This window comes from Talpa europaea, assembly GCF_964194135.1.
Source record: "Talpa europaea genome assembly, chromosome: 11".
NCBI lineage: Eukaryota > Metazoa > Chordata > Mammalia > Eulipotyphla > Talpidae > Talpa > Talpa europaea.
In genome coordinates, this window is record NC_140078.1 from 100084978 (window position 1) to 100111276 (window position 26299).

The 26299-nt window shown below is 56.1% G+C and overlaps 1 protein-coding gene across 8 annotated transcripts in view; it reads left to right on the forward strand.

Annotated features, from left to right (window-relative positions):
* Positions 1 to 291: 291 nt before the first annotated feature.
* The window catches only part of ATP2B2 (ATPase plasma membrane Ca2+ transporting 2), a gene marked incomplete at both ends in the record, with an annotated part of 88141 nt that continues 62133 nt past the window's right edge, over positions 292 to 26299 (forward strand). For 7 of the 8 annotated variants that reach the window (XM_084247933.1, XM_084247929.1, XM_084247931.1 and 4 more), the window contains 4 exons: positions 292 to 490; positions 23297 to 23494; positions 25319 to 25576; positions 26071 to 26196. In XM_084247933.1, coding sequence (XP_084104059.1) covers positions 292 to 490; positions 23297 to 23494; positions 25319 to 25576; positions 26071 to 26196 — 781 coding nt within the window. Of the gene's footprint in view, positions 491 to 23269; positions 23495 to 25318; positions 25577 to 26070; positions 26197 to 26299 lie in introns of all 8 variants that reach the window. The other variant, XM_084247930.1, reaches the window with a different exon arrangement.

Consider the following 26299-nt stretch of genomic DNA (forward strand, 5'->3'; position numbering starts at 1 on the left):
AGATGCCAGCTCTGGGGAGCAGCATGGGCCCCACTGAATGGAGACTCCTGGGTCTGCAGCCCTGAGCCCCTCCAGCCCCTGGACCTCGCCCCGTGCCCGGGGACACCCCTTCGAGCTTGCTGCTGCTGTCGCCAGCCTGCCACGACCTCCCCCTCCCCCTAGGACCCGGCGTCGGCCTCCAGGAGCCCCAGCCACGCTGTGAGGCTGTGCCACCGCCCCCGGAGCCATCACCCGGCAGCTTCTCATCCAGCATTGCCCCTCGGGCCGCGCAGAGCGGGGACTGTGGCAGACATGGGTGACATGACCAACAGCGACTTTTACTCCAAAAACCAAAGAAACGAGTCGAGCCATGGGGGTGAGTTCGGGTGCACGATGGAGGAGCTGCGCTCCCTCATGGAGCTGCGGGGCACCGAGGCTGTGGTCAAGATCAAGGAGACCTACGGGGACACTGAAGCCATCTGCCGGCGCCTCAAAACCTCCCCAGTGGAAGGTAGGTGGGGAGATGAGAACCTGGGGCCGGGGGGCCGTCTGGGTTGACTCTGGGGCAACCAGTGCATGGACTGACATGCCGGGATGGCCAGTGTGGTGCTTTCTAGAGGGTCAGCCTTCTAGGCTAGGCCAGGGAAGAGGCCTCTGTTCCTCCCTTCCCTCGTGGGTTGGGGGCTGATTGAAGCCACTTGCAGAGAGAATCACAGGGACAGAGCTGGGCCAAGGCTGTGCTCTGGAAACCAGCTATGAAAAATCTACCCAAGCGGGCAGCTCTCCACCACCAAGGTGGGCTCATCATCCCACGGTACAGATGCCCAGTCTCTGAGGCAGGCCAGAGAGGGCTAGTGGGCCGGAAGAGAACCACACCCGGCTGGCCTGCAGCCAGATACAGGCTTCCCACCCCGTCCGCAGTGATTGGACTCCAGGGTCCAGTCACCCAGCCTGCCCTCCCTTCCCCGGGCCCAGGAGCCCCGGGCGCCCCTGCCTCTGTGCTGGCACATGAACCCCACATGGGCCCATGCAGCTGATTCCCACTTCCCAGCTCTGCCCCTGGGCTGCACCGTGTCTGTCTGTCTGTCTATCCGTCCCACACCTAGAGTCTGCTGGGGAGCCCCTGGGGCGTGAGGCGGCCTGGGCAGCAGGAAGGGAGGCCGACACAGGACATGCAGACGCTGCTGCGTGTCTTGCCCTGGGGCCACCTTGTAACCACCCCGATGCGGAGACATGGGATCTCTGTGAAGAGGTTGCCAGCCACCTGGGGGTTCCTTTGGAAGACCCCAAGCCAGGTCATCCACCCCGAGACAGAGAGGAGAAAAGCCAGCCCATATAGCTTCCTGGCCCAGTGACTTGCCCCAGCCATGAGGGAGAAAACCCCAAAGGTGAGGGCGTGAGCTTCCATCCCGTGCTCCCCATCCTGCAGCTCTGGGCAAGGGGACTACTCTGAGCCCCAGTTCCTACCTCTGGAGACCGAGTCCCACGTGTAACCTCACAGAGTCTATGGAGGCCTGAGCATACAGTCGGCGCTCAATAAGGGCAGCCATTATTATTCTAAGGAGGATGGATGGACACCCTTCCTCCAGGTGGGGCCCAAGGCCTGGGAGGCCGCAGCAGCTGAACTCTTATCCCATGTAACACACAAGAAATGGGGGCCCCACGCACCCCCCAGATCCAATCCCAGAGCCCAGGCGCCCCGGCCCTCGCCTGTGTGCATCTCCTGCGGAGGCTGCTGTGGACCCAGCTGCTCGGCAGGGACCACCCATTTGTCTTGGGGGCGCTGCACCCACACTGCATGCGCCCAGGCTCTGGGTGTCTGTCCCTCTTCCACTGGGGTCTCCTCTGCCCGGTCAGGGGAGAAACTCACTTTCCAGGTGCTGCTTTCTCTGGTGCTGAGTCCAGGCAGGTGTTCAGAAACACCTTTTTTTTTTTTTTAAGATTTATTTTTTATACAAGAACCGGGGTACAGGCCAGATGCACGGGCGGGTGAAAGGAATCACCAGAGACGGTGAGGAACAGAACAGGCAGACTGACGAAATCCACTGCTGAGGGGAGCAGCGGGCGAGACAGGAGAGGTCTGCTGTGCCATGGGGGATTCTCCCCGGCTGGCCGGGATCGAACCCGCGCTGCAGAGGCTGAAGACAGCTTCACAGTGTGGCGCTCAACCCGCTGCACCACCAGGGAGGCCACAGAAACACCTTTTCGTTCTCAGCGTGGGTTGGTCTGGTCTGTGCAGGGAGGCAGAGTCTAGAGGAAGGACCCTTTCTTCACTGTGTGAGTCCAACTCGGAGCCTGAGATGGCCTGAGGGGTGCTGGGGGCTCCTGGGCCCCACCCTCGTGGTCCACATGGCCCACCTCACCGGCCTGCAAGGAAGCAGGCCTTCGGAGTGCGACCAGGAGAGCCTCTTGGGTCAGAGCTTGCTAAGTATCTCTGGGTCCCAGACCCTGTGAAGGTCTCAGTGGAAGCTGTGGCCTCCCTCCCCACAAACAGCGGCAAAGGGCAGGTAACAGATGTTGCTCATGTTTTCCAGGGGACTCCCAGAGTCCCTGGATGCAGGGCTGTGGACCTCCGTTAAGAAGTGCGCCCTCCACTCCGCCTGACCTGGGAGCCGAGGCTCTGAGCTGCAGCGCCGCGTGGTACAGGCAGCGGCTCGGGGCGGCCCCTGCACACTGCCAGAGGAAGGGAATCCTGTCCTGCTTTCTACATCCGGCGCGCAGCTGGTGCCTGGGACAGAGGAGGGTGAGAACTGCCCGATGAAACCCTGAGACGTGGCTGCTGTGTCCTCAGCCCATGGGGAGAATCGCTGAGCAGCCAGAACAGCAGATAATTGAGACTCCAGGGTTCCAAGGAGAGGTGAGGCGGGTGGAAGGGAAGGTCAGGGAAGGTTGCCTGAAAGAGGACGTATCTGAACTTAGCAATGGAGAAAAGAGAGCTTGGCACATGGCAACTTTTCTCAGATACTCCATGGAGTACCGGTGCGCTGCAGGAGTGAGGCGTGCCGTGGAAACTAAGGGAGACTCGGTTTACTCATCTCTCAAATGGAAAGAACCTTCACAGCTCTGCCTCTTGCTCTGCACCTGTCAGCTGTGCGCGCTGCGGGCCTTTTGTCTGAGCTCTCCTGGCTTTGGTTTCCTAATTTTTCATGAGGATCGAGTGAGACTGTTCCTGAGGAAGTGCCCGGGGGAGGGGCAGGGCCCCCAGGAAAGGAGCATCTATTGGGGTGCAGGCGAGCCACAGGTCCCAGACCTGGGGGAGCTAGCTTCTAACCCCAGTTCTGCCATCCACCAGCCGTGCCACCCTGGGCAAGCTGCTCAGCCTGCTGCGGTGTCCTCGTGTGTGAAGTAGGATAATAGCACCACTAGCCCCGAGGTGGGGGTCAGGGCACCGGGAGGTGGAACAGCACCTGGCTCATTGTTAGGGTCCAGCCCGAAACTGACCTCCATCTCCCCATCTGCATCTGGGTCGTGGACCGGGAATAAGATCAGCCCAAGGGCCCAGCACGTCCATGCCCGTGAATGTCAGCTCCTCTTGCTCTCAATTTGATTATCACCGCACCGGAAGCAGCAGTCGGGCCCCGGAAAGGGTGGAAGCTGACCTCCAGAAGGCTGGCACGTCCGTCCATAGTGCAGGGCTCCTTACCGGGCTGTTCTGCATCCTCATCACATGCCCCAGGAAGAGGTGCTGTTAGCCCATGTCACAGGCGGGGGCCTGAGGCTCGGGGCCAGCTTCAGTGTCCACACGGAGAAGGCAGCACAGCTCCGTCAGACACTGTGCGGGCGGTGCCCACAGCCGGGCCCTGGAAGGTTTCCCACAGCCGCTCCCCATCGGTGGGAGCCCGCGGCCTTCAGCCCCGCCCCCGCCTTGGAGCCCAGGGCTGGGGCTGTGTGGGCTCCAGACAGCACTCGGGCTGGCCAGCGACACCCGCCTCCCCGCCCCGGTCTGCTGACGTGAGCGGGAGCTGCCCCTGAGTCACACTACAGGAAGGCGCTCCAGGCCACGCATAAATTAGCCTTCCCAGCCACATTCAGCTAATTTTAGGCAAAAAGATCTCAGCAAGGGATAGAGAGGGTTTGTAGCCAGAGACATCAGGCCCCTACCCTGACGTCCTGCCCCAGGCACCACCTGCTGCTGAGGGCTGTGATGGCTCCTCTGTGCGGACAGCCTGGGGGTGCCCCGGACTCCTAAGAGGCCAGGGCAGGCCCTGCCCCCCATCTGAACAGCTTTCCTTTCCTCTTTCCCGTGGTCCTGGTCGGTGGCTCGCCGCCTCCTGCCCTCCTCTGCTCTCGTCCCACGCCACCCCCCAGCTGGACAGAAGCGCCCCCAAATACCCGGGTTCAAGTCCTGACTCCTCCAGGGACACTGGGAGAATTGAGGGGTAACCTCGCTGAGCCTCTGTGGCCTCACCCGTGAAATGGGGGGTACAGAACTGACGTCACGGAGTGGCGTGAGCACTAAATCAGATGATGCGCAGGAAGGTAACACACGGCATGTGGCAGATCCTCGACACCCACAAAGCGGTGTTCCCAGCCACTGTTCTAGCCAAATACTTCTTTGGAGAAACAACACACAGGACCCCAGCCTTTGAAAGGAGCAGGCAATAAAGTCAGAGTGAATGTCCTGTCAGGGGGCTGCCCTCTGCCAGGGCGAGGTGACTGAGAGAAGAGAGGCGCTGGGCTGACCCGTGGGGCCCTGGGGACAGAAACTGTCGCATCCGCTGTGTCCCCGGGCCGGTGCACTGCCAGGAGCTCTAAAACCACTGGCAGAAAGGAGGGGAGGGAGCAAGAAGAGCTGGGGTGACCTGAGCGCCTTGCAGTTGGGGTGGAAGGCTGCAGCCTGGGGCCAGGACACAGGATACCCCGCGTCACCCCTGGAGCAAGTGGCTTCAGTTCTGCAAGCCTAAGTGGCACCACCGGAGCTACTGGGCGCCCCCGGTCCTCATCCTGCACTCCCCGACACCCGCACCCCAGGCTCCGGGGGCAGCTCGGCAGTCCTGCTGGGCACCCCCTGATGTATGTTCCATGCTGGTTGCCAGAGAGGGACAAAGAAGCCAGACGGGGCAGCACAGGGTGGGGTGGGAACCGGATACTTCGGAGTGTTGTGAAACGGAACCTCCGGTTAATTTTGCATGAACCCTACTCCTGCCGCCCAAGCAGAGCGGCGAGAGGGGCTGTGGGAGATGGGGGGGGGGGGCAGCCTGCAGACGTGGCGCTGTGTCGTGTGCATGTGATGTTGAACCAGAACGCCCCCCGGGCCTGGAGGGCCCCATCACCCACAGAGCGCCCCCACCTGGGCCCAGGGTGGGTGTGAAGGCAGAAAGGGTTGCGGGGAGGGTCTTCTGTTTGTCACTGTGACTTGTGCTTTGTTGCCTCAAGGATCTCTGGGACCCTGAGGGGTCAGTAGGGAAACTGAGGTAGCCGCAGGCTTAGCAGTGTCTGAGACAGAATGAAGCTGTGTCGGCTCAGACCCAGGGCCAGTGGGAACTTGCTGCCCGGCCAGAGGTGAGCAACACCTGTGTCAGGTCTTTATGTGAAGTGGCCGTGCTTCATTTTAAGACCCACACCCGTCAGGTGTGAGGCTGAGAGAAGACAAGTGCATCCAAGTGTTCTGGAGGCCAGGGAAGCGCCGCGGCCATCTCGATACGTGCGGGGCAGAGGGGGCGGCGAGGGCTGGGCGGTGTCCCGGCCTGGCCTCTGCCCCTGAGCAGGTTCCTGACCTTGGCAGGACACCTAGACGCATGACCTCGTGCATCCGATCCGCAAAATGGGGGCTGTGCTCTTGCTCTCTGTGTGGGCCCAGAGAGCTCTGGCGTTTTCCACGGAAGAGTCATCAGTATCTGGCGTTCACTGTTTCTAGCCACTGGGAGTCTGTGGACAGAAACCCATCTCAAGCTTAGGAAAAAGGGATTTTCTCACACGTGCAGCTGACATGTCCAGGACTGGGCTGGCCTCAGGCCTGAGCCCAGGGCCTCCAGTGCTGCAGGGGGCTCTGTCTGTCCCTCTCCTGACCTTTCTCCTCTGCTGTCTCTGCTTGGGCTTCGTCCTCAGGCAAGCCCTCACCACAGGGCTATGGGCTAGCACCCTCCTGTTCCTGCCCCCGCCCCCAGGCGCCAAAGGTACCTCTTTCTTTCCTGAACTCTCCCTGCAGCTGGGGCTGGGCCAGGCTGATTGGTCAGTGCCCTCAGACCAGATAGAGATTGGGGGGAGAGGGGGTGCACTTGCTTGTGGTCCTCCTGCACGGAAGGCCCCCTGGGTGCTGGGAGGCCGGGAGGAAGAGCAGGCTTGCCCCTGCCCTGGGGAGTGTTTGTCTGACAGGGGGGGAAAGCGCAACACTGAGAAGGCCGCTGAGGCGTGAGGCAGGCTGGGGAGCACTAGCTGTGGCGTGACCACCCCCAGCGCTGTGGACAGTCACACGGGCCGCTGGGTATAAGCAACACCCGTCGGGGGCAGTAGGCCGAGTGTCCCAGCCACAAAGAGGCCAGCTGGGTGTCGTGGGGCATGTCCTAGCTCTGCTGCCTGCACAACTGTGGGGGGAACCTTGGATCAGTCGCTAGACCCCCCCATGCCTTGGTGTCCCCACCTGTGCCAGGGGGTAATAGCAGCGCCTCTTCCATAAGGTTCTCTGAGGATCAAAGGAATTTGTCAAATGGAGAAAATCGCTTAGTGCCTGGCCCGTGTCAGCCTCAGCTGTCACTGCTGTCATCATCCCCGTCCTCGGCATCATCCCCACGCCAGGTACTCTACGTGTGACTTTAAGGGACTAGTTGCGTTTAAATTAGGGGAGAAGAGAAAGGCATCTGACCCGGGCAGATCAGCGGGTTGGAGCAGCACGAGTCTATGGGTAAAAAAACATGTTGGCCCATATTCGATTTGCACCTCCCCACCCACCCACCAGCAGGGAAACAAATCCTTTCGAAGCTCGGCTTTCTGTGAAGCCTGCTGAATCTCGCGTGGATGTCAGAGCACCACCCGCGTGGCTTCTGAGTCATCAATAAAGTGAACCCACTGTTGATTGAGACAAGCCGCCCATGCTCTCGGTCGGGGCCACGGGGCCTGTGCCTTGCCAGCACTTCTGGAGGCCAGGGGCGGGGTGGGGGGGGGCGGCCAGGAGATGCAGAACAGAAAGGCCTGAGCGGCCGCTGGCCCACAACAGCTGTGTGCATCCCAGCAGGCGAGGACTCCGGTTCCCACGAGTGACATGTGTGGGCTGGCAGCTTTGTACAGTCAGGCGCCCAGAGGGGGCTGGAGACTATGAAGGGGGGACATTTATAGGTGGGGGTCACTCTAGGCCGACCCGCTATGCAAAAACGCCTGTCCCGCAGCTGCCCAGTGGCTGGCTTACTGTGTGCAGACTTAAGGCCGAGCCTTCCCGACGGACGATGTCCCATGATCACAGCCGCCCCGAATGGGAAGTAGAGGCTGGAGAGAAAGAGGGACCTGATTCTTACTAAGAAGCGCCCCGGCTTTTCAGAGCACGCATGCAGTGAACACTAGTGCCGACGGTGCGCTCAGGAAAGAGAAGGTGTGAGAACGGACCCCGAGTCCCAGCGCCAGCACTGAGGCCCTGGAGTCAGTCATTCCCTGCCTCCGGGTCTCAGTTTCCCCATCGTAAAAGGCCCAATAATACCCACCTCCCAGAGCCGGCGGCCCAGGCGGCCAGTGACTGTCCCGCTGCCCCTGCTTCTGTCATGCCGGCCGGAGAGGTAGACTGATGCATGCATTTGTTGAACACATATGTACTGTGCACCTACTGTGTGCCGGCCTGGGCCATGATGCTCTTCTGGGGAGACACCGGTGCCCCTCGGGAGGTGTTTGTGTGAGGTGCTGCACCTGGCACAGTGAGGAGGCTGAGATGAGGCCCTTCCCAGACATACCCTCTTGGCCCAAGGAGCCTGGGTGAGGGATGGGGTGTCAAGAAGGAGGTAACTCTGGGGCACAGAGGCAGACAGGAACCAGTGAAAAAGCAGGGAGCTGGGGGCAGGGCTTCAGTCCAGCCAGAGGGGTGGAAGAAGGACCCCCTTCCTGCCCCTCTTCCCCCTCAGCTCCCAGAGGTGTGAAGCTGGGTTGCACCCAGGCCTGAAGATGCTCCCCACCAGCAGTCAAGCAGGCTCTGGCATATGCGGTGAGCTTCCAGCAGCCCGGGCCTCTCTGAGGCTTCAGGGCATCGCCCGGGCTCACCCTCACAAACCCCTGAAACAGGAAGAGTTCACAGGCCCAGCTTACAGGCGAGGACACGGAAACTCGAGGCGGCACCTCAGCTGGCCTCTCGGGCTGGACCCCACCTGTGTCACAGACACCCTGGACTGGAAGGCGCAGGAGGGGACTGGGCTGACTTTGGTCCTCTGTGGCTTTTGGAGGCCCTCTCCAAGCCCCCCAGCCATGAAGAGGGTCTGGCCACCGTGAGGTCCCTGGAGGCTCAGACAATTCCATCGGCAGACTCTGCGCCAGCACCCCTTAGCGGCGCAAGCATCACACTGGCCAAAGGGTGGGCACTCACAGCCAGACCCCAAAGCCCTCTGACCTCACATCCTCAGGGTGTGGCCCAGGTCCCCCAGCCCTCCCCCTCCAGAGCCCTTGGTCCTGCACCCCATACCCCAGCCTGACAGTCCTTCTAACAGCTGTGGAGCCCGAACCACAGGGACTTCTGGACGCCCACGGGTGGTCTCTGGAGCAGCGTGCTCGCTCCTGGAAGCCCCGGGCCCGGGTCGCAGTTTCTGATTACTTCCCTCCCTGAACCTCAGCGCCTCTTCCGTCAGGCGGGCCGAGGGCTGAGAGATGTTGCTCAGTAGCCGCAGACTGAGTGTTCGGGCAACCTCAACCTGCTAGCCAGCCAGGGCCCCCCAAAGGCGGAGTTCAGCTGGAGAGCTGACGCGGCCTCTCCTGCAGGCCCGCCTGTCACACGAGAGGGCCCGACCGGGCAGGTGAGTTATTTATACAGGTTCCCCTCACCCCACAACGATTATCTTACTCCTGGCGCAATCCAGGCCTCTGCTGTGGTTTCAGTTATTTATAGTCAGTGGAAATTAGCGGCCCAGCCGAAGGTTCCCGAGTACCCACCTGCCAGCGTCAGCGCCACCCCCATGGGAGACCCCTGGAAATTTCCATGATCCCAGCAAAAGATCCCAGGGACCATTGCTGAGCAGAGAAGACCCTTCTCTTCCTGTGGGATAACTTTGGACAAGATGTCACGGAGCTGAAAGGCAGAAGTAGCCCTTCCAGTTAGAGGGTCTGGGAGGGCTGCATGGAGGAGGGGGTATTAGAGCAAGGGCTAAAGGCTTTGCATTGGGGAAGAAAAACATGTGGACAAAGGGCACAAAGGCCAAGAAGAAGGGTGTATAAAGGGAGGAGCTGGACATTCTGCTGGGGCTTGGGGAGGAAGCAACTTCCAAGAGCTTTACTTGCATCATTGCCTCATTCAATCCTCCAAACAATCCTACGTGGGGACAGAGGCACAGAGAAGTTAAATCACTGGCCCACAGCCACACAGCTCATGAGTGGGCATCTGGGGTTCAAGCTCAGGCAGGGACTCCAGATCCCTCCCTAGGAACCACTGTGAAGAGCCCTGAATATTGAGCCTAAAAATTTGGGCTTAAATGAAGAGGCAGTAGGGAGCTCTGAAGGTTCTCGAGCAGAGTGTGGTTGAAATAACTGGTCTGGCAGGTGACATCCAGGTGACGAAGGTGCTGATGGAGCCGTCCTGTCTCTGCCAACAGCCCCAAACCTGGATGGGGGTCCACCAGAGGGGGCAGAGATCTGGACCTGTGTTGTTCGCTGCTGCGTTCCAGCACCTACAGCTTGTCTGTCTCTGCGACCAGATTTCCTCTCTGTGAAGACACCGGTCACGTGGGGTGAGGGCCCACCCTGGCCACCTCATCTTCCCTCAACAGTGACTCACGTCTGCAATGGCTCCCAACCCAAATAGGGTCACATTCTGAGCCACTGGGGCTGAGACGTGTGGATTGGCAGGGATGTAATTCAACCAGAATGTTTTCACTTGAGACAATCATTTCTGTGCTCGAGCCACAATTTCTGTCCTACAAAGTGGGGGCCTAAGTGGGGGTAGACAAGGACTGTGGGTAGGGCAGGCGGGCTGGGTCCTGTGAGGACAAGGAGGTCTCCAGGAGTCTAGCACACAGCGGGGCGTAGGAAGTAGGACTGCACCTGGAAAGTGCCCCTAACCTAGGTCTATGCCACTTACTAGCTGTGCGCGCAAGCAAATGACTCTACCTCTCAGAAGCTGTTCTCTCACCTGTGAAGCAGCACTTACTCCTGGGCCTTGCGAGGAATGAATGAGCTTGTTGAAGCAGGAAGGCACAGCATGCCTGGGGCAGGCAGCCACTGGGACTGGAGACCGCCGTTATTATCATTACTATCATCATCAACATCAACATGTTATAAGCTTGTGACACTGAGGCCCAGAGAGGACAAGATCTTTCCCAAGCACACACAAACATCTGGCACAAAATCAAATAAATACTTGCGACTCCCAGCCACAGTCCCAGCTTTTTAAACCTTGTCCCTGTGTGATTTTTAAGAAAAAGTAATTCCTGAGTGCCCAACATCTGGAGAGCAATTAAACCCCTTTCTACTTTTCCATGTGCCGAATGGTGGTTGCAGAGACTAGGAAGCCTTGTGCATGAGGTCTGTGTAAGAATGGGGTGTGAGAACAGCAGGGCTTAGCATTGCACGTCGCAACAACTCTGGGGAAACAGACCAGAGGAAAGTGGCTGGAAAGGAAACATCCAGAGATGCATGCCGGGGTTGTGGGGGGAGATGGGGCAAAGGTTTTTCTCTCGGTCTCTTTCTGCATTGGTGGGATGTGCTTCTCACAGGCTATTGCCGGCAGCTATCTTGATGCTCTGTGGGCAGAATGGGAGGGGTTTCCCTATGTGAGAGCAAAATCTAGAAAAAATTGTCACAAAGATCAATGGCAGGACTGATAGAACAGATGTCCCTTGGGGAATTTGTGGTGGGGACATCGGCTTTGTTTGGGGTAGTGGTAGCCTCAGGATTCCAGGCAGTGCTTTGCTGGTAAGTGTTGGACACCCAGCTTGGTGTTGGGAGGGGTCCTTGTTTGTTGTGTGTGCCAATACCCGTAGTGTAAATACTCCCACTGTCACCAATGTGATGGCAAGAAACAGAGCTGGGAAGGGCTGCCCAGGAGCACACCATTTTATAGGGTTTCTACCATGCAGATACAATGGTCTGTCCAAGCGAGAGCATAAGTTATACGGGGCCTCCCTGGTGGCGCAGGCGGTTGAGCGCTGCACTGTGAAGCTGTCCACAGACTCTGCAGCGCGGGTTCAATCCCAGCCGGCTGGCGAGAATCCCACATGGTAAAGCAGACCCCTCCTGACTCGCCTGCTGATCCCCTCAGCGGTTTATTTCGGGTAACTGTTCTGTTCCCCGCTCTGTCTCTGGTGAATCCTCTCACCCTCCCGCGCATCTGGCCTGTACCCTACTTCTTGTGTAAAAATAAATAAATCTTTAAAAAAAAAAAAAGCATAAGTTATAGTGAAATGTAGAAAAATAATTAGGAATCAGTGCATGTGGCCTGTCTGCTGCCTTTTAAAATATAATTTATATGAACTATAAGTTTAGATCATTTAATTCCAACAATGACCATATTTAACAATCAGCTTGCAAAAATACCTGAAAATTTAATAGTCAGCTCTCACAAAGCTGGTCCCGGCACAGCACAGGATCCAAGCCCAGAGAGAGACCTGGCATGGCCATGTGCCTATCCTGAGGCCAGGAAAGGGGGCCATCCTGATTGGAAGCCCCCAAGACTCCCACCAGTGGGGGAGACCTCATCTCCCCAAAGGAAAAAAGAATGTGACTTGAGAACCAAACCCAACACCTGCTTTTATTTTTCTTTTTGATCATTTGATCTTGTGTACTTTTTTCTCCCATGATATCATTTTTATTTCTTTTGTGAAAAATCATCATTGCTTGAAGTCTCTAAAAAGAATTCAGGGTTAAATCCTGAGAATAGTGGACCAAAGGACCCAGCCAAGGGAGACACAGGGGTGCAGAGCAACTGCCCCCACCCCATCCCACCCTGAGCCAGCCCCCCACCTCCTCCAGGAAGGGAAGTAAGGGGACTGAACCTCCTGCTGTACTGCCTGAGAACTGCGCCCCCACAGATTCTACTAAGAGGACACAGACACCCCAACAGAAGGGTTTTCTAGGGCAGACTCTTCTCAACACAAGAGGGCGAGTGAGGATCCTTAGAGGTCTAGGGTGGCCCCAGTATGAGGCAATTACCCCTGAAAGTTTAACCAAAATTGTAAGCACAGTGGGCGTCCGGGGTCTGTAGAGTCCATGATTTACTGGGAGCCTCAGTGCCCCTCCAGGAAGGTGCTAGGTCTCTTGTGGCCACATATACCTGGCCGAAGGCCACAGATGGCCAAGGTGAAGAACAAGACATAAAGCTCCTCTGGTTACCCCTGGGAGTCATTTGGTGGCTGGCAGAAGGTTTGGCCTAGGACAGGCCAGGAGGTAGGAGTTAAAAGGAACAAGGGAAGGAGCCGTCCTGTCCTCCTGCCACAGCCACATCAGTGACCACCTCATACCAAGGTGCCACTATCAGCCCCTTTTACAGATGAGGAAACTGAGGCACAGAAGGGTTGACTTGCCCAAGTGACTTATCTGTCAAGAAAAACCTGGGCCCAAATGAGGCCACATCTCCTACTCTTAACTGCCTATCAAAGGGATGATGGAGTGTCCCCAGGAGTCCATGCTCCCCCACAGAGCAGCCCTGTGACCCTGACCCAAAGGCCTGGGAGTTTTCAGTTGCTCCAAAATACATGAGCGCTCAGGCCCAAGTATGAGAGCTCGGGGCCAGGGCAAGGGGTAGGCGGACACCTGATCTGCCACCTGATCGGCCAAGAACTTGATCCTGATTTCCGGGTCTCACTCGTCTTCCTCCTCTGGCCAGCGACGTTCTCAAGCACCCCCGGGCCAGGCCTCACAGCTGTAAAAGATGAGCCTGGAATCCCAGCCAAGGGGCTGGAGGCCGCCAGCCCTGCAGCCTCTTGGCCCGGCCTGAACATGAGTGTTAACCCAGGGGCCAGCGTTAGGCGTCTGCTCACTCGTGTGTGACCGCAGGTGAATCGTTTTCCCTCCCTGAGCTTCAGTTTCTTCATCTGAAGAGTGAGTTTAGATTATGCCTCCCTACAGGGCTATCAGGAAAATTAAATGAACACAACATATGTCTAAGCTCTTCCCTTTTCCATTCTCTCCTCCCTAAGCTGTTCTCCACACAGTGGCCCATGTGAACAGAAATCGGAGTCAAAGCCCAATGACTTCTGCTGTTCTCCTCACGGTGGCCTGCAGGTCTGGCATGATCCAGCCGGCACCCTATTCAGGAGCCTCAAAGACAGGCTGCCAGGCCCTCAAGTGATCACAGTCCCCAGTCTACAAACCCAAAGCTTTCGTTAAAACTACAGAGCCCGCCCCTCCTTTAGTCCCCTTCAGGATTCAGAGTAAATGAAAATCAACAATAATGTAATGATAATGTTGCAACGTGAGAGATGCTGCCCTGTACTAACTACTAATGTATGAATTTTGACACACTCTGGCTGAGGATTCCTGCATCATTTATTAATTCATGCATCTTTACAAAAGCATTTATTGAAGACCTACTTGGTGCCATTTGCTGTCATAGGTGCTAGGGGTACAACAGTGAACAGAGCCTCACAGAACTTACAGAAACAAATAAATGAAGAAGAAATATTAGATGGATAAGAGTTTTGAGGGTGACAAGGAAGGGGGTAACATCAAGGAGGACTTCCCTGTGGTGGTGACATTTACTGAGCCTCAGCTGATATACCAGACGCCTTAGAATTACTTTCCAAGTAACTGAGGGTGAGTTGTGGTGGGGTCCCAGTTCTTTGGGGTTTTCAGCTTCCCTATGTCTATTCCCTGGGTTTTGCCAGACCCTCTAACCTTTGTGCTTAGACCCTGGCTTCCCAGGAGATGAGAATTTCTGGTTTCCCATATTAGCAAAAGAAACTGAGGTTTCTTCTGCCAGGGTCCCACAGTGAGTGAGTTGTGGAGTTGGGACTTGTCTTAGGACAACCTGTGCTCCGCCCCCACCTCTTCCTGGCCAGGGTGTGTTTGGAGAAGTCAAGTGTCAGAAAAAGAGCTGCCCCCCCCCCACTTCTGTTAGAACCTGGAGCTGTCAGCTGACAAAGAACCAAGAAACCACTGGTGTTCAGTGAGAACAGTGTCACAGTACTGGAGGAAAAGGCAGATGGGACCAAACCTGGGCAGGCCCGTTGCGAAGCAAACCCAGAACTCCCTGCAGAGGGAGACTGTCAAGCACCAAAAGTAGCTTTGTAAATTATCACATTGACTCAGCTCCTAAAGGCCAAAGGGGCTCGCTTCCACTGCGAGCGCAGGTGCAACACACCTGGTGGAGGCAGGCACGGCCCAGCCTTGGGGTTTACGCTTCCTGAGGGCAGAGGCAGCTTCGTTGCCTCTGAGACCCCAGCCCCGGGCGGCGATTTTAAGCAAATGAAAACATGAGTGCTGGTGGTGTGTGCGTGTGTGCAGTGCTGAGGGCCCCCAGGCACTACCACCACCACCCCTACTGCCACCCACAGCCCAGGTCAGCTTGGGGACAAGGAGACTTCAGAGGCATTGACGAAAGCCACCAGCAGCTTCTCCCCTCTCCTTGTACACACCCTGGTTGCTTCTGCCTTGCCTCCGTCTCCCCCATGCAAAGGTGTATCCCTTCCACCCCCACCTAGAGGTTGAGTCTTGGGAAGGGCCTGCACAGTAGGGCTGGGATCTGACAATGAGGATGCCTCAAGGACGCCCGCGCTGGAGCCTGGCTGCCAGCATCCTCTTGAAGTCCTAGGAGACCCAATTACTCAGACGGGAGAGAGTGAGCACCAGAGTTGGGAATGATCCGTGTGTGGCTGTGGAAGTTAATGTGAGGCCAGGCTGCAAAGCTGTCCCTCTGATGTTCTGGCGACAGGCTCCCAGGATGGGTAGCTATTTGATCTGGAACTTCAGGCTTTTCTGTCACCCCCACACACACACCCAAAGGCTTCCCTAAATTGTCCTAACAATTACCATCTCGGGGAGCCAGCCGTGCCTCAGGCCTTGCCGCAGAAATGATGAACATGCAGCCACAGTGTGGGGGGAGCTGTCGCTGGGGCCGGAGTGGGTGCCAACTCTAAGGTTTAACTCTGAGCTCTGGAGGAAAGAGGCATCTCGTTCCAATATCGTCCCATTTTACAGATGAGAAAACTGAGGCATAGTGCACCCGAGGTCACAGGGGTGACCTCCCAGGCCAGTCCAGTCTGCTTGGCCTGACCGCCTGTGCTTTCAGTGGACTCCAGATGCCCCCAGACCTAGATGTTGCTCCTTTGCTCTGTTTCCTGTATTGAAATTTTAGACATTCTTGGGAAGTGTCCTCTGTCCTGAAATTTTGTCCCTGAAAATGCCAGGGATAATGGTTTCCTGTTAAGGGTGTTTTTCAATTAGTGGGTGTTTTTATCTTTCGCTATAAACATCTGAAAAAGAATCGTCTTCAGTAGACACTTGACTTCTGGGTCAAGCAGTTTATCTACTGGAATAGATGAGCATGTCGCCCATCCCCCTTTGCAGAGACGCTGAAAGTGAAAGGAAGGGAAAAAAGGTTGATGATCACCTACTAAGCGCCAGGCACAGGGACGGCTCTTTCCTCTGTGAGTCAAGAGGTGGAGCTAACAGGAGGGGGACCCCTGAGGAGCCATTGCAGGAATAGTCAGGTGAGAGATGGGGGAAGCCCAAATTCAGGTGTTGACCTCAGGAATGAAGAAGGCCAAACCCACAAAATCCCAGAGAGACTGGTCAGTATTGTGTGAAAGAGGAATAGATTTGAAGGAAATGCTGAGGTTGGCCTCAGATTTCCTGAGTTGGAGACATAGACAAAACAACCAAGTGAGGCTTCCTTTGGGCCCCATAGAATTTTGGCCCAGGGATAGAGAGAGCGAGAAGACAGAGTAAGAGACACAGCCTGTGTCTGCAAGGCAAGTCCCTACTTCCTGAACCCACATCTGTGGCAGACATCACTAATCAATCCCCATGGTCAGAATCCTCCAGGTAGCCCCAACTAATCAATCACAGTTGACTTGCAAGAAAGAGCTTGTTTGTTGCCCTGTCCTAAGGGCAGTAGGCAGTGTCTTCTGCTGGATCACTCACCGAAAGCCAGAATAACAGAGGAAAGGGGGCAATGAAGAAGTGGAGAGGGGAGCAGTAAGGCCTTGAAGCTAAGGTAAAGGTGTCAGTCCCTGAAGTGCAGGTCAGAACCTTGAACTTTGTCTTGGTAAACTTCTTTTTTTTTTTTTTTTTTTCAAGAAAGACTACAGGCTTCAGAGGTTCAAGTCTTAAATACTTTATTTATGAGTTTTTAAAAAACCCTTTTTCTAAGCAAAATCATGCAGCTATTGTTATTCATTCCAGTTAGTGAAAAACCATTCATCCTATGAATAATAATATTCCAAGGATACAGTTTCATAACTTTCTTAATAACCTGTTTACAGCTAATTTCAGTGTTATTTGGTGAAGACCTGAAGGAGTGTGCTTTTCTCCTTCTGTGGAATATTCGGTCTCCTAATTATCGAGGCCACACTTGTTTGTTGAGCACCTATTATGTGCTGGGCTCTGATCCATGTAACAGGACGGTCTTGACCAGCCTTATCATGGAGCTCACGATCTGGCAAAATAGGGCAGGAGCTGGCCTGAGATCCAGCTATGGTTTCACTGCAGGCAGGGCCTGGCTGGCTTTCTTATTCCCTAGAATGGAAGCTTTACGACCAGAGAAAGAAAGAGAACAGCCAGAGTCCCTTTCCAGTTATCAAAACGGCGTCACAGCCTGCCTTCCAGCATCTCTGCTGTCAGCCCTGCAGGAGGAGGCATGTCTGGTGAGCAGAGTACCTGGTCACTTGTCACCAAGGGGCTGATGCCCTCGGGCATCACTGGACCCAACTGCTAGCACCAAGTACAAACATCTTCTCCAGTCTGAGGAAGCAGAACTTCAGAAACAATCGCCAGAGGAAGCCCTCACTCTCCCGACACAGCAGATTTCTAAATCACACTCAGAGAGCCTGTGGCTGCATCGAAACTTTAAGGATTTTGCCACAAATTGGTGGATGGACATGGGCTGACAGTCGCCGCTGCAGCTGGACTCTGGGTCTGACCTCACAGCAGTCCTCACGGCAACTTGAGCAGCCAGAGCCTTGGCCACTCCAGCCTCTTGACTAGCCCTGGGCTGCTGTGCACAGCGCCACCCCGGGCCCCAGCGAGAAAGGAGGAGCTGGCTTCCTGCTGAATGGGGACCCAGCACCCTACAAATGCAATGCAAGGGATGCACCCTTCTCTTCTGCTTGGGCAGCACCAGATGAAGACGCCGCCAGATTACGGGAGAGGCACACGGTGTTGAAAAGACAAAAGAATACCCCAGCGTGTGTGGCCAAGCGGCAGCATGGCTGACAGCTGCATGGGGCAGAGTCATGGGTGTCCCCAAGAAAACTTCGTGCACGCCAGTGTCATAGCAACAGGAGCCTGGGGTCTGAAACCTCCACACCCCGATTCTCCTCCTGACTGTGCCACTGACAGGCTCCTGAGCTCAAGCAAGTCACTTCACCTCCCTGAGCCCCAGTTTCTTCTTCTGCAGAGTGTAGACACAGATACTGGTCTTACATAGTTGAAGTCTTCTATCTGGTGAATTTAGGGAATATTGCTCAAATGCCAAGCACTGCATGCCCTGGGTTGCCACATATAACCCTCTCAGGATCTGTAGGATCACCCCATTTTATAACCCAAAAGGCCCAGAGAAGGCAAGTGACTTGCCTCAGGTCATACAGCTGGAAAGTAATACAGCTGGATGCTGTGACCACACGGTTCAAAATCCAGTGGATCAAGATTAAGTGCATCTCCCACATGCTCCCAAGACTTTGAGAGACTGTGTTCCATGATAAGGCCTCCGAGTGGGTGTAGAAAATCCAGGGTGTGTGGGAACAGACATGATTGCTTGCCAGTGTCTATCAGTCCTTGATGGAGTGCTGGGGTGGGTGGGTGTGTGCCTATTGGGGGGCAGCAGGGAGTCATTACAGTTTATTAAATGAAACAATCAATCAGCGAAGCCCAACACTGAAGTCGTTCAGCACAGCTCAAGCCAGCTTCTCCGGGTTCTCTTCTAGCTCTGCCACTTCCTACTGATGTCAAAGAGGACCCCAACTGTGCCTCCCACAGGAACCCCTTTAGGGGTTAAATTAATGCATACTGGTAGAAGTTGGTGATGTTAGGATTGAACATTATAGCACCGGCCCCAAATGCTGTCACATGTCCCCTGCCCCCCAGCCTCCTGTTCACAAGACAGCTCACGGTGAATGTGTACTACCAGCCAGCCACAACCAAGGTGCAAGATGAAACGACACAGGCCCTGCCTTTCAGAAGCTCTGTTAAGTGTTTGAAAGAGTGGGTTCGAATGCCTTGTACTATTGATAACTGGTTGTGGGAGGAGGCCATGGACAGGAGCCATCTAGCAGAGGGGCCTGGTCAGAGGTGGTTCCCCAAGAAGGCAACATGAACTGGCCCAGAAGGATGAGAACCAGAGGGTGTCAAGGCACAGGAAGGCAGAGAGAAAAGCCATGTCTCCATGAGAGTTCTGCCCCAAAGGGCCTCATCAGCAGGGTACCCTGGTGTTCCATGTGTAGCGCTAAGTTAGATGCAGAGATCCAGGCAGTAGATCAGCACATGCAAAGGCCCTGAGGCAGGCAAGCACTTGTGTTGAAGCTATGGGAAAAAGGCTGGTATTGCTGGAACATGGGGTAGTGAGGAGGGGGGTGAGACTCCAAAAGAAAGCAGGAGCCACATCATATAGGTCCTTCCAAATCTGGGCAAGTAGTGTAAATTGTCTTTGTGTGCAGTGGAAACACTGGAGCATTTTAAGCAAAAGATAGTAACATAGTGCACTTTACACTTTTAAAACATCCCCTGGCTGATGGGTAAGAAATAGGGAGGGCAGGTTCAGCAAGGATTGTGGCCTAGACTAGAGTGGTGGTGAAGGAGAGTGGTCGGATCCCAGAGAAGCGTTTCTTTGGTGTAGGAGGTTTGCTGGGAGGTGGGGTGGGAGGGGTGGGCAGGAGGGGATGCTGAGGAGCAGTGAAGGAAGGACTAGAAGGAAAAGAGGATGGGGGTTGTGCACGAGCACCTACTGTGTGTCTGCAGTGTCACACTTGCTACCCCAAATGTGGCTCTGGGTACCACTGTCCATGCAACAGAGGGGGTGCAGTGTCTCAACAGCACATAGGTAGGACGTAACGATGCCAAGACTTTTAAGCCGGGAATATTTGTTGCAAGTCCACTCCATTCACAGGTTACATGAAAACAGAGCTTTATTTTCTTACAACACTACCTTTGTAAGGATATGTTGATTTCCCCTTCCTTTGATATATTGATTTCCCCCTTTCAACTTTGAATTATTCAAACAAAACATGAATACATTTCTCCTAGTTAAAAACTAAAATATTTCAAAGTCAGCATTCCCTTGATCACTGTAACCAATCATAGCACTCTCTCCCCTCCCAGAGGGTCTACCTTCGTGAGTTTGGAGTGCATCCTTACAGACCTTTCGCTACACGCTGACATATACGTATGTGCCCATAGAAAATATAAACTATTGTTTGGTTGAGTTTTCTGTTTTATATAAATGCAACCAAACCATACAGACTGCTCTGTAACTTGCTCTTTTCACTCAACAGTTTGTCTTGGAGAGCCTTCTATCTTCATACATATAAATGGACTTCTCTCTCTCTCTCTCTCTCTCTCTCTCTCTCTCTCTCTCTCTCTCTCTCTCTCTCTTTGTAGCTGCTGCATAATAGTTTATGGACTGCAAGTACCACAGTTTACTTAGCCCACTCGCTTTCCAAAGACAGAAATGCATTTTTCTATAAATGTAGCTTTTGAAGGGCTTATGGATATTTTTTCTTTCAAAATATGAGACTTTTATTTATGTTAATGGAGGAACCCACACTGCAGTGACAACACAAATATTTAGCAACACCCAGCCTGGTGACTAAGTTTTTCCCATTTTCCTTCAGGTGCTTGGCATCCCTGGGAGCTAACTCTTGTCCATTGCCAAGTCTCTGTTTATAGCTAAAGGCTGTCTTGAGAGCAACCAGGCAATGGTGGAACCTTTGGCTTGGATTTCAGTGCCAAGTCCTGAAGCAGGCAGCTCCAGGTGTGGAAAGAATACAGCTATGGAGCCTCAAAGATCTGGATTCAATTCTCAGCTTTAGCTGTATGACCCTGGGCATGTCACATTACTTCTCTGAACCTCAGTTTGTCCATGCATAAAATGGCTCTTATAATCCCCATCTTTGAGAACAACCAGGAGTGATGATCACACAAGAGCACACCTGTGCACATTTAGCCCCCTCTGTCTGTAGCCCCAGAGAAGTGGGGGGATGGAGCGGGATCTAGTCCTAGCCGAAGGGGTCACTCAAGGTCACAGAACAAGAAGACAGGAATATGCTGCTGCTTTCTGGTGATGCGGTGGGGATGGCATTGGGCTCAAAGGGAGGAGAGGAATTTCCTACAGACTCGGCTTCGCCTGTATGTCAGACAAGGCCCATACTTGCCCCTCCTTTCCCCTTCACCCCAGCGGGCAGAGCAGACGGTCCCTGTCCCAATTTGTGGACCAGAAAATTGAGGCTTAGAGACGGGCACCGCTGGCCTGAAATCTCAGTAAGTGACCAAATTAACACTGGAGCTCAGCTTCCCGGGCTTCCAGAAGCCATCCCTGGAGGCTTGCAGCTCTGCAGAGCGCCCCCTTCTGGAGGCCCCTGTCTGCTCTCCATTTTTCCAAGGAGATGAGATAAAGGCTTCTCAGAGGTTTCCTCAGGACAAACTAAATCAAATCTCTTAAATGAAGTTGAAATGGCCACAGATTTTGTGTGTGCAGCAAGTGTGCCGCTCACTGAGGGTTTGGACAAGACGAGTGTGCGCTCCCCTGGTCAGAGGGCCTGGGCCAGGCCTCGGAGTCCAGCCTCTGCCCTGCGGCAAGGTCAGCCTGTGCCAGGCCATTCATTCCCGTCCCGGGCCGCGGTTTGCCACCTGTTGGGTGGAGAGAGGAGGCTGGCAGCGGCAGATTTAACAAAGAAAAGTACAAGCCACCCAGTAAATTTGAATTTCAGATTCACAACAAATAATCACTTTTATATTAGAATGTCCTAACTATTACATCATCTATAACTTAACCAAAAAAAAAAAAAATTTATCTGAAATTCAGATTGAACCGGAGGTCCTGTATTTTCTGGGGCAGCCCTATCGAGGGCCCCCAACACCACTGGAACACTCCCCCCAAGTCTTTGGCACAGATAAGTGATATTTACACAGCTTGGAGATGAGACCCTAGTCCCCACCTTTCAACCAGATCCCCATCTACAGTCCCAGATAGAAATCCTGGAGCCACGAACTGGGAGGTGGTATGGGCCTAGGAATTCTGCGGTTGAGATGGAGTGGGACAAGGAACTCAGCTGCCTTGGAGAGAAGACAACTGGTGGGTTTCATTCAGAGGAGGAATCTGTGTGCACAGGTGGGTTCAGGTGGCTCGCGGGACGGCGGCTGGGGTGCTCACTAGCAGGTGGCCCGTGCCACACCATGTCCACGTGTGTGCACACCAACCAGTGGACACCACGGTTACAGGGAACTAACCAGCATGCGGCCACGCACATCCCCACAGGCAGTCGGTGCGGCATCCACACTGCGAGTAGCATCTTCGAGGGCCAGTGAGTGGCCAGACACCAGGTCTGTGCGTGAGCACAAGAACAAGGAACCTCCATGTCGTCACCTGTACTCCCCAAAGACCCTGGATCCCCACAAAACCCCACCTGGGGCCTTGACACATCAGGACCCGCACCCCACCCGCCAGCCGCCGATATCGTGAGGTGCTGCAAACTGCAGTCCGGGACACGTGGAGCAATAGAGAGTCTGTTCTGAGCTTGCATGAATCCAGACAGACCCACCCTGGCTGCCCTCACCTGGCACCACTCTTACCGCACAGGTGCTATCCAGCCAGTGTTGTTACATGGCTTGTATAGGTGGCAGGTGGCCGCCCAGGTGTGCAGGGCCTCTGGGTGGCCTCAGCACCCACATCCCAGGTCTGGTCCCAGCGGGGCAGGGGGCAGTGGGGTGCTCCGGAGGGCCTACTGTGTGCTGGGATGAGCAGCCTCCCTCTAGGAGAGGCTGAACCTCTTCTGGAAGAGAGTGGCTGCAAGGGGCAGGTGGCTGCTGGCGTTGGCCTAGGGCAGGCGAGGCAGGCAGTGGATATATCCATGAGTGAAGGACCCTGGTGACAAGCACTGGCATGGAAGGGCAGAACAGATTGTTCTTACTGAGTAAACCCAGGAGGGCTTTCAGGAGGGCGTAGTCAAGTTCCAGCTGGGCCAGGCTGTCCCCACCCACTGTGTGACTTGGAGCCCAGCTCCAGGCAGGTGTATTGGGCCTGTGGGTGAGGCTGAGGCAGGGGCTCCCTGCTGTCCTGCCTCCTCCCCTGGGGGTCTCATGAATCAGAGCCTGCCTCCCCATACCCAGAGGCGGGCTGGCCACACACTCACCCAGGCGCCACCCCAGAGTGTGTGACTGTGTGGGCCCATGGGCATACAATCCTACCCTCTCTCACTGCCCCTGGCCCCCTCTGAGCCAGGCCTGACCACCCCCCGCACCCGGAACTTGTCCTGCTGGCCCACTGGCAGCCAGCTCCTTGGGCGACCTCCATGTGGGCACTGCTCTGGCACATAGTAGGTGCTCCAGGTGCCCTTGCAGACACTCACCACCACCCACGTGGGTCAGTGCCATGGCCATCCCCTGGCAGAGGGAACCTGAGCTCGGAGCCCACACAGGATTCAAATCCAGGCAGAGGCTCCAGATCTGAGAGGAGGGTGGGTGAGTGGAGCTGCAGAACAGGGGTGGGTGTGCAGCGGGTGAGGGTGCGTTCACCGTGGACTGGGTGCTGAAGCCCGAGGGGACGGTCCTCTCCCAGTCCTGGGGCCAGCTCCCATGTCAAGGCGCTGCTAACCAAGAGCCTTGACTTAGTTACAGCAGCACAGACCATTTTCCCAAATACAGTCACAAGCACAGGTTCCAGGGACAGGACGTGGCCATCCCTTGGAGTCCACTGTTCACGTCGCTGCACTGTCTCTGGCCTTCCGGAGGGGAGCGTTGGTTGCTGGGCTTCGGCCTTCGCCCCGCGGCCGCCCCGCCGCCACCGGGGAAGCGCCCAGGCCCGCAGGCCAACCGCTGTGCTCTCCATCCCCAGGTTTGCCGGGCACCGCTCCAGACCTGGAAAAGAGAAAGCAGATTTTTGGTCAAAACTTTATACCTCCAAAGAAGCCAAAAACCTTCCTGCAGCTGGTGTGGGAGGCGCTGCAGGACGTGACGCTGATCATCCTGGAAATTGCGGCCATCATCTCCCTCGGGCTCTCCTTCTACCACCCGCCCGGCGAGAGCAACGAAGGTAAGACGGGGCCTGGGGCCTGCCGCCCGCACTGCAGCCACGCGGGCCGCGGAGGGTGCCCGGGACAGGAAGCCGAGGCTCCGAGCTCACCCTCAGCCCGTGAGCCGCTGAGCCGGACCCAGGCGCAGAGCCCCCAGCCCGGTTCTCCCACGTGTGACATTCAGGGCGGAGCCAACATTTAGTGAGCACTTACTGAGCGCCAACAGCGTGTGCAGCTCCGAGCTGAGGACGCTTCCTCCTCACCGCCCAGTCGGGAAGGGGCCGGACTGTGCCCATTTTGAAGACCAGCAGAGAAGGCGTCAACTGGCTCCAGGGCACTGAGTGGTTCGGGACCTGCTGCCTCGTGGCTGGGTCCCGCCTGGCACTCAGGCGTCTTCAGACACCCCACCCCGCGCCAGGACCAAGAAGTCCAAACCCCCATCCCAAAGGCCTGGGAACAAGGTCCGTTTCACCTCCTTCCCAAGTGGGGGGTCCATCCCTCTCCTCTCTCCCCCTCGCCCCCCCAGCTCACTCTACCACCTGACCCACACCCCTACGTTCTGGCCACCCAAAGACTTGGTGACCACCTGACAGCGCTCAGAGGGAGGTAGAAGCCGGGGGCTTGGACTGGCAGAGAGAAGGCCGGTCACTTGGGGCCCAGGGGCTCCGTGCTGTCCAGTCAGTGAAGGCAGCAGCCAGGTGGAGTCGGGACGGGGTACCATCCCCACTCCGCGCGTGCCCCGGGCTTCCGGAAGCCGCCCAAGAAGAGCTGCTCGTGGAGAAAGAGAGGACCAGTGGCTAACGTGTACCCCTCCCCACCCCATAAGCCAGGCCGGTACTAGGGCTCATGACGTCCCACTTCTCAGCTGTCTACACTGACACTTACCCGGGTCGTGCGGCAGAGCAGGGCTTTGAAGCAAAATATTTTCAGTTACAGAGCCCAGAGGTTTCCACTGCCCCGGGCTGTCTCTGTTGTCCCAGATGCCCCTGTGTGTCCTAAATGATGGGGGCAGGGTGTGGGGGGCATTCATGAAGGACAGAACAGGGAAGAACAACCTTCCCCTATGAGGTAGGGGCAAGGGAATAACGAGAGTTCCGCGAAGAGACGCAGCGGGTCTCCGTGTCTCAATCTCTCCCTGAATTCCGAAAGAATGCGCTTCCATGTACCGGGTCTCTGTGGCAGGCTTCACCTGTGTTTCCCAGTCCTTGAGCTTCCTGCGGGTGTCATGCTCGGTGGTAGAAGGAACCCTAGTTCCCGTCCTCCTGTTGCACATGGCTCTGCCATCCAGCGGGCTCCCTGTGCGGCACGGAACTGTATACACTGACGAGCACCGGAGGCTGGACCGGAAGCTGTGGCTCTGATGGGCGCTTACTGTGTGCTCATGGCACAGGGTGCTCCACCTAAAGGCTCTCCTGGTCGTGCCAGCACCTAGGAGGGAGCACCTGTCATTTCCCCATTTCACAGATGGGGAGACTGAGGCACGGTATTAGGCCGCTAATTCACAGGCACATAGCAGTTAAGGCGCACAGCTGGGATTCGAGCCCCAGGCCGGTCCATGTCAGTTGTCATTAGCATCGTTGCTATCACCATCACCGCAAAGGCTGGTGCCATTGAACAGGTTAAAAATGCTAGAAAAGTCTGAACTTCCCAAAGAAGTCAAGTGAAACGCCCCCGTGAAGATAGGGTGGGTCGTAGCCTGCGCGGAGCAGGTGGTCCCACGGAAGGTGTAGAACACGTGTGTGATCAGCAGCATTTTGCCCTTGGCAGAGCCGGGAGGTAAATCCAGGCCCCGGGGGTCCCTTCTGCCTGGCTGACCCTCCGCTTCTTCCTTCCGTTCCCTGCAGGGTGTGCAACAGCCCAGGGCGGGGCCGAGGACGAGGGGGAGGCGGAGGCGGGCTGGATCGAGGGGGCCGCCATCCTGCTGTCCGTCATCTGCGTGGTCCTGGTCACGGCCTTCAATGACTGGAGCAAGGAGAAGCAGTTCCGGGGCCTGCAGAGCCGCATCGAGCAGGAGCAGAAGTTCACCGTGGTCCGGGCCAACCAGGTGGTCCAAATCCCCGTGGCCGAGATCGTGGTCGGGGACATCGCCCAGATCAAATACGGTGAGTGTGCCGCCACGGAGCCAGGTGTCCGAGCCAGGGTGTGGGCACAAGTGGGCGGGGCAGGCAGGCCCAGAGAGCTGCCCAGGGAAGAAGGAGGGCCCCTGGGGCTGATCCTAAGCCAGGACGTCTTCTGAGATTCTCTGGGAGGTGGAAGCTACTTCCCGGAGGAGGGAGGATTCAGAATTATTTAAATTAGAAATGGCCACCACTCTCTAGATTCTACCCCAGAAGAAACTGTTGCGAAAACTTGGGGAACTACAGTGCTTTGTAAATCCTGCTGAAGCTAGGACTGCTGGGCCCAGCCTCAGCCTGTAGCCTTCCCCTGGCCCCACAGGTGAGCGGCCGACACACCTGTGATGGGCGCCATCTTGGCCCCTGGAGCTCCAGGCAGCCAGTCCCCAGTGGCGAGCTTTCCCTTGTCCATACCTTTCGGGAGTGTTCCCGCCCCTCCAGCTCCCTGAGAACCCGCTGACTGCAGCCCTTCCTCCCACCAGGCGACCTCCTCCCTGCCGATGGCCTCTTCATCCAGGGCAATGACCTCAAGATTGATGAAAGCTCACTGACGGGAGAATCTGACCAGGTGCGCAAGTCCGTGGACAAGGACCCCATGCTGCTGTCAGGTGAGCTGCGGCCCAGGGTGGGCTCCCTCCCCCTTGCCGGGGCCAGCCCCACGTGGTTGGGGCTCCCGGGTCCCCTTCATGAGGCCACCAGGTCTTTTCGACG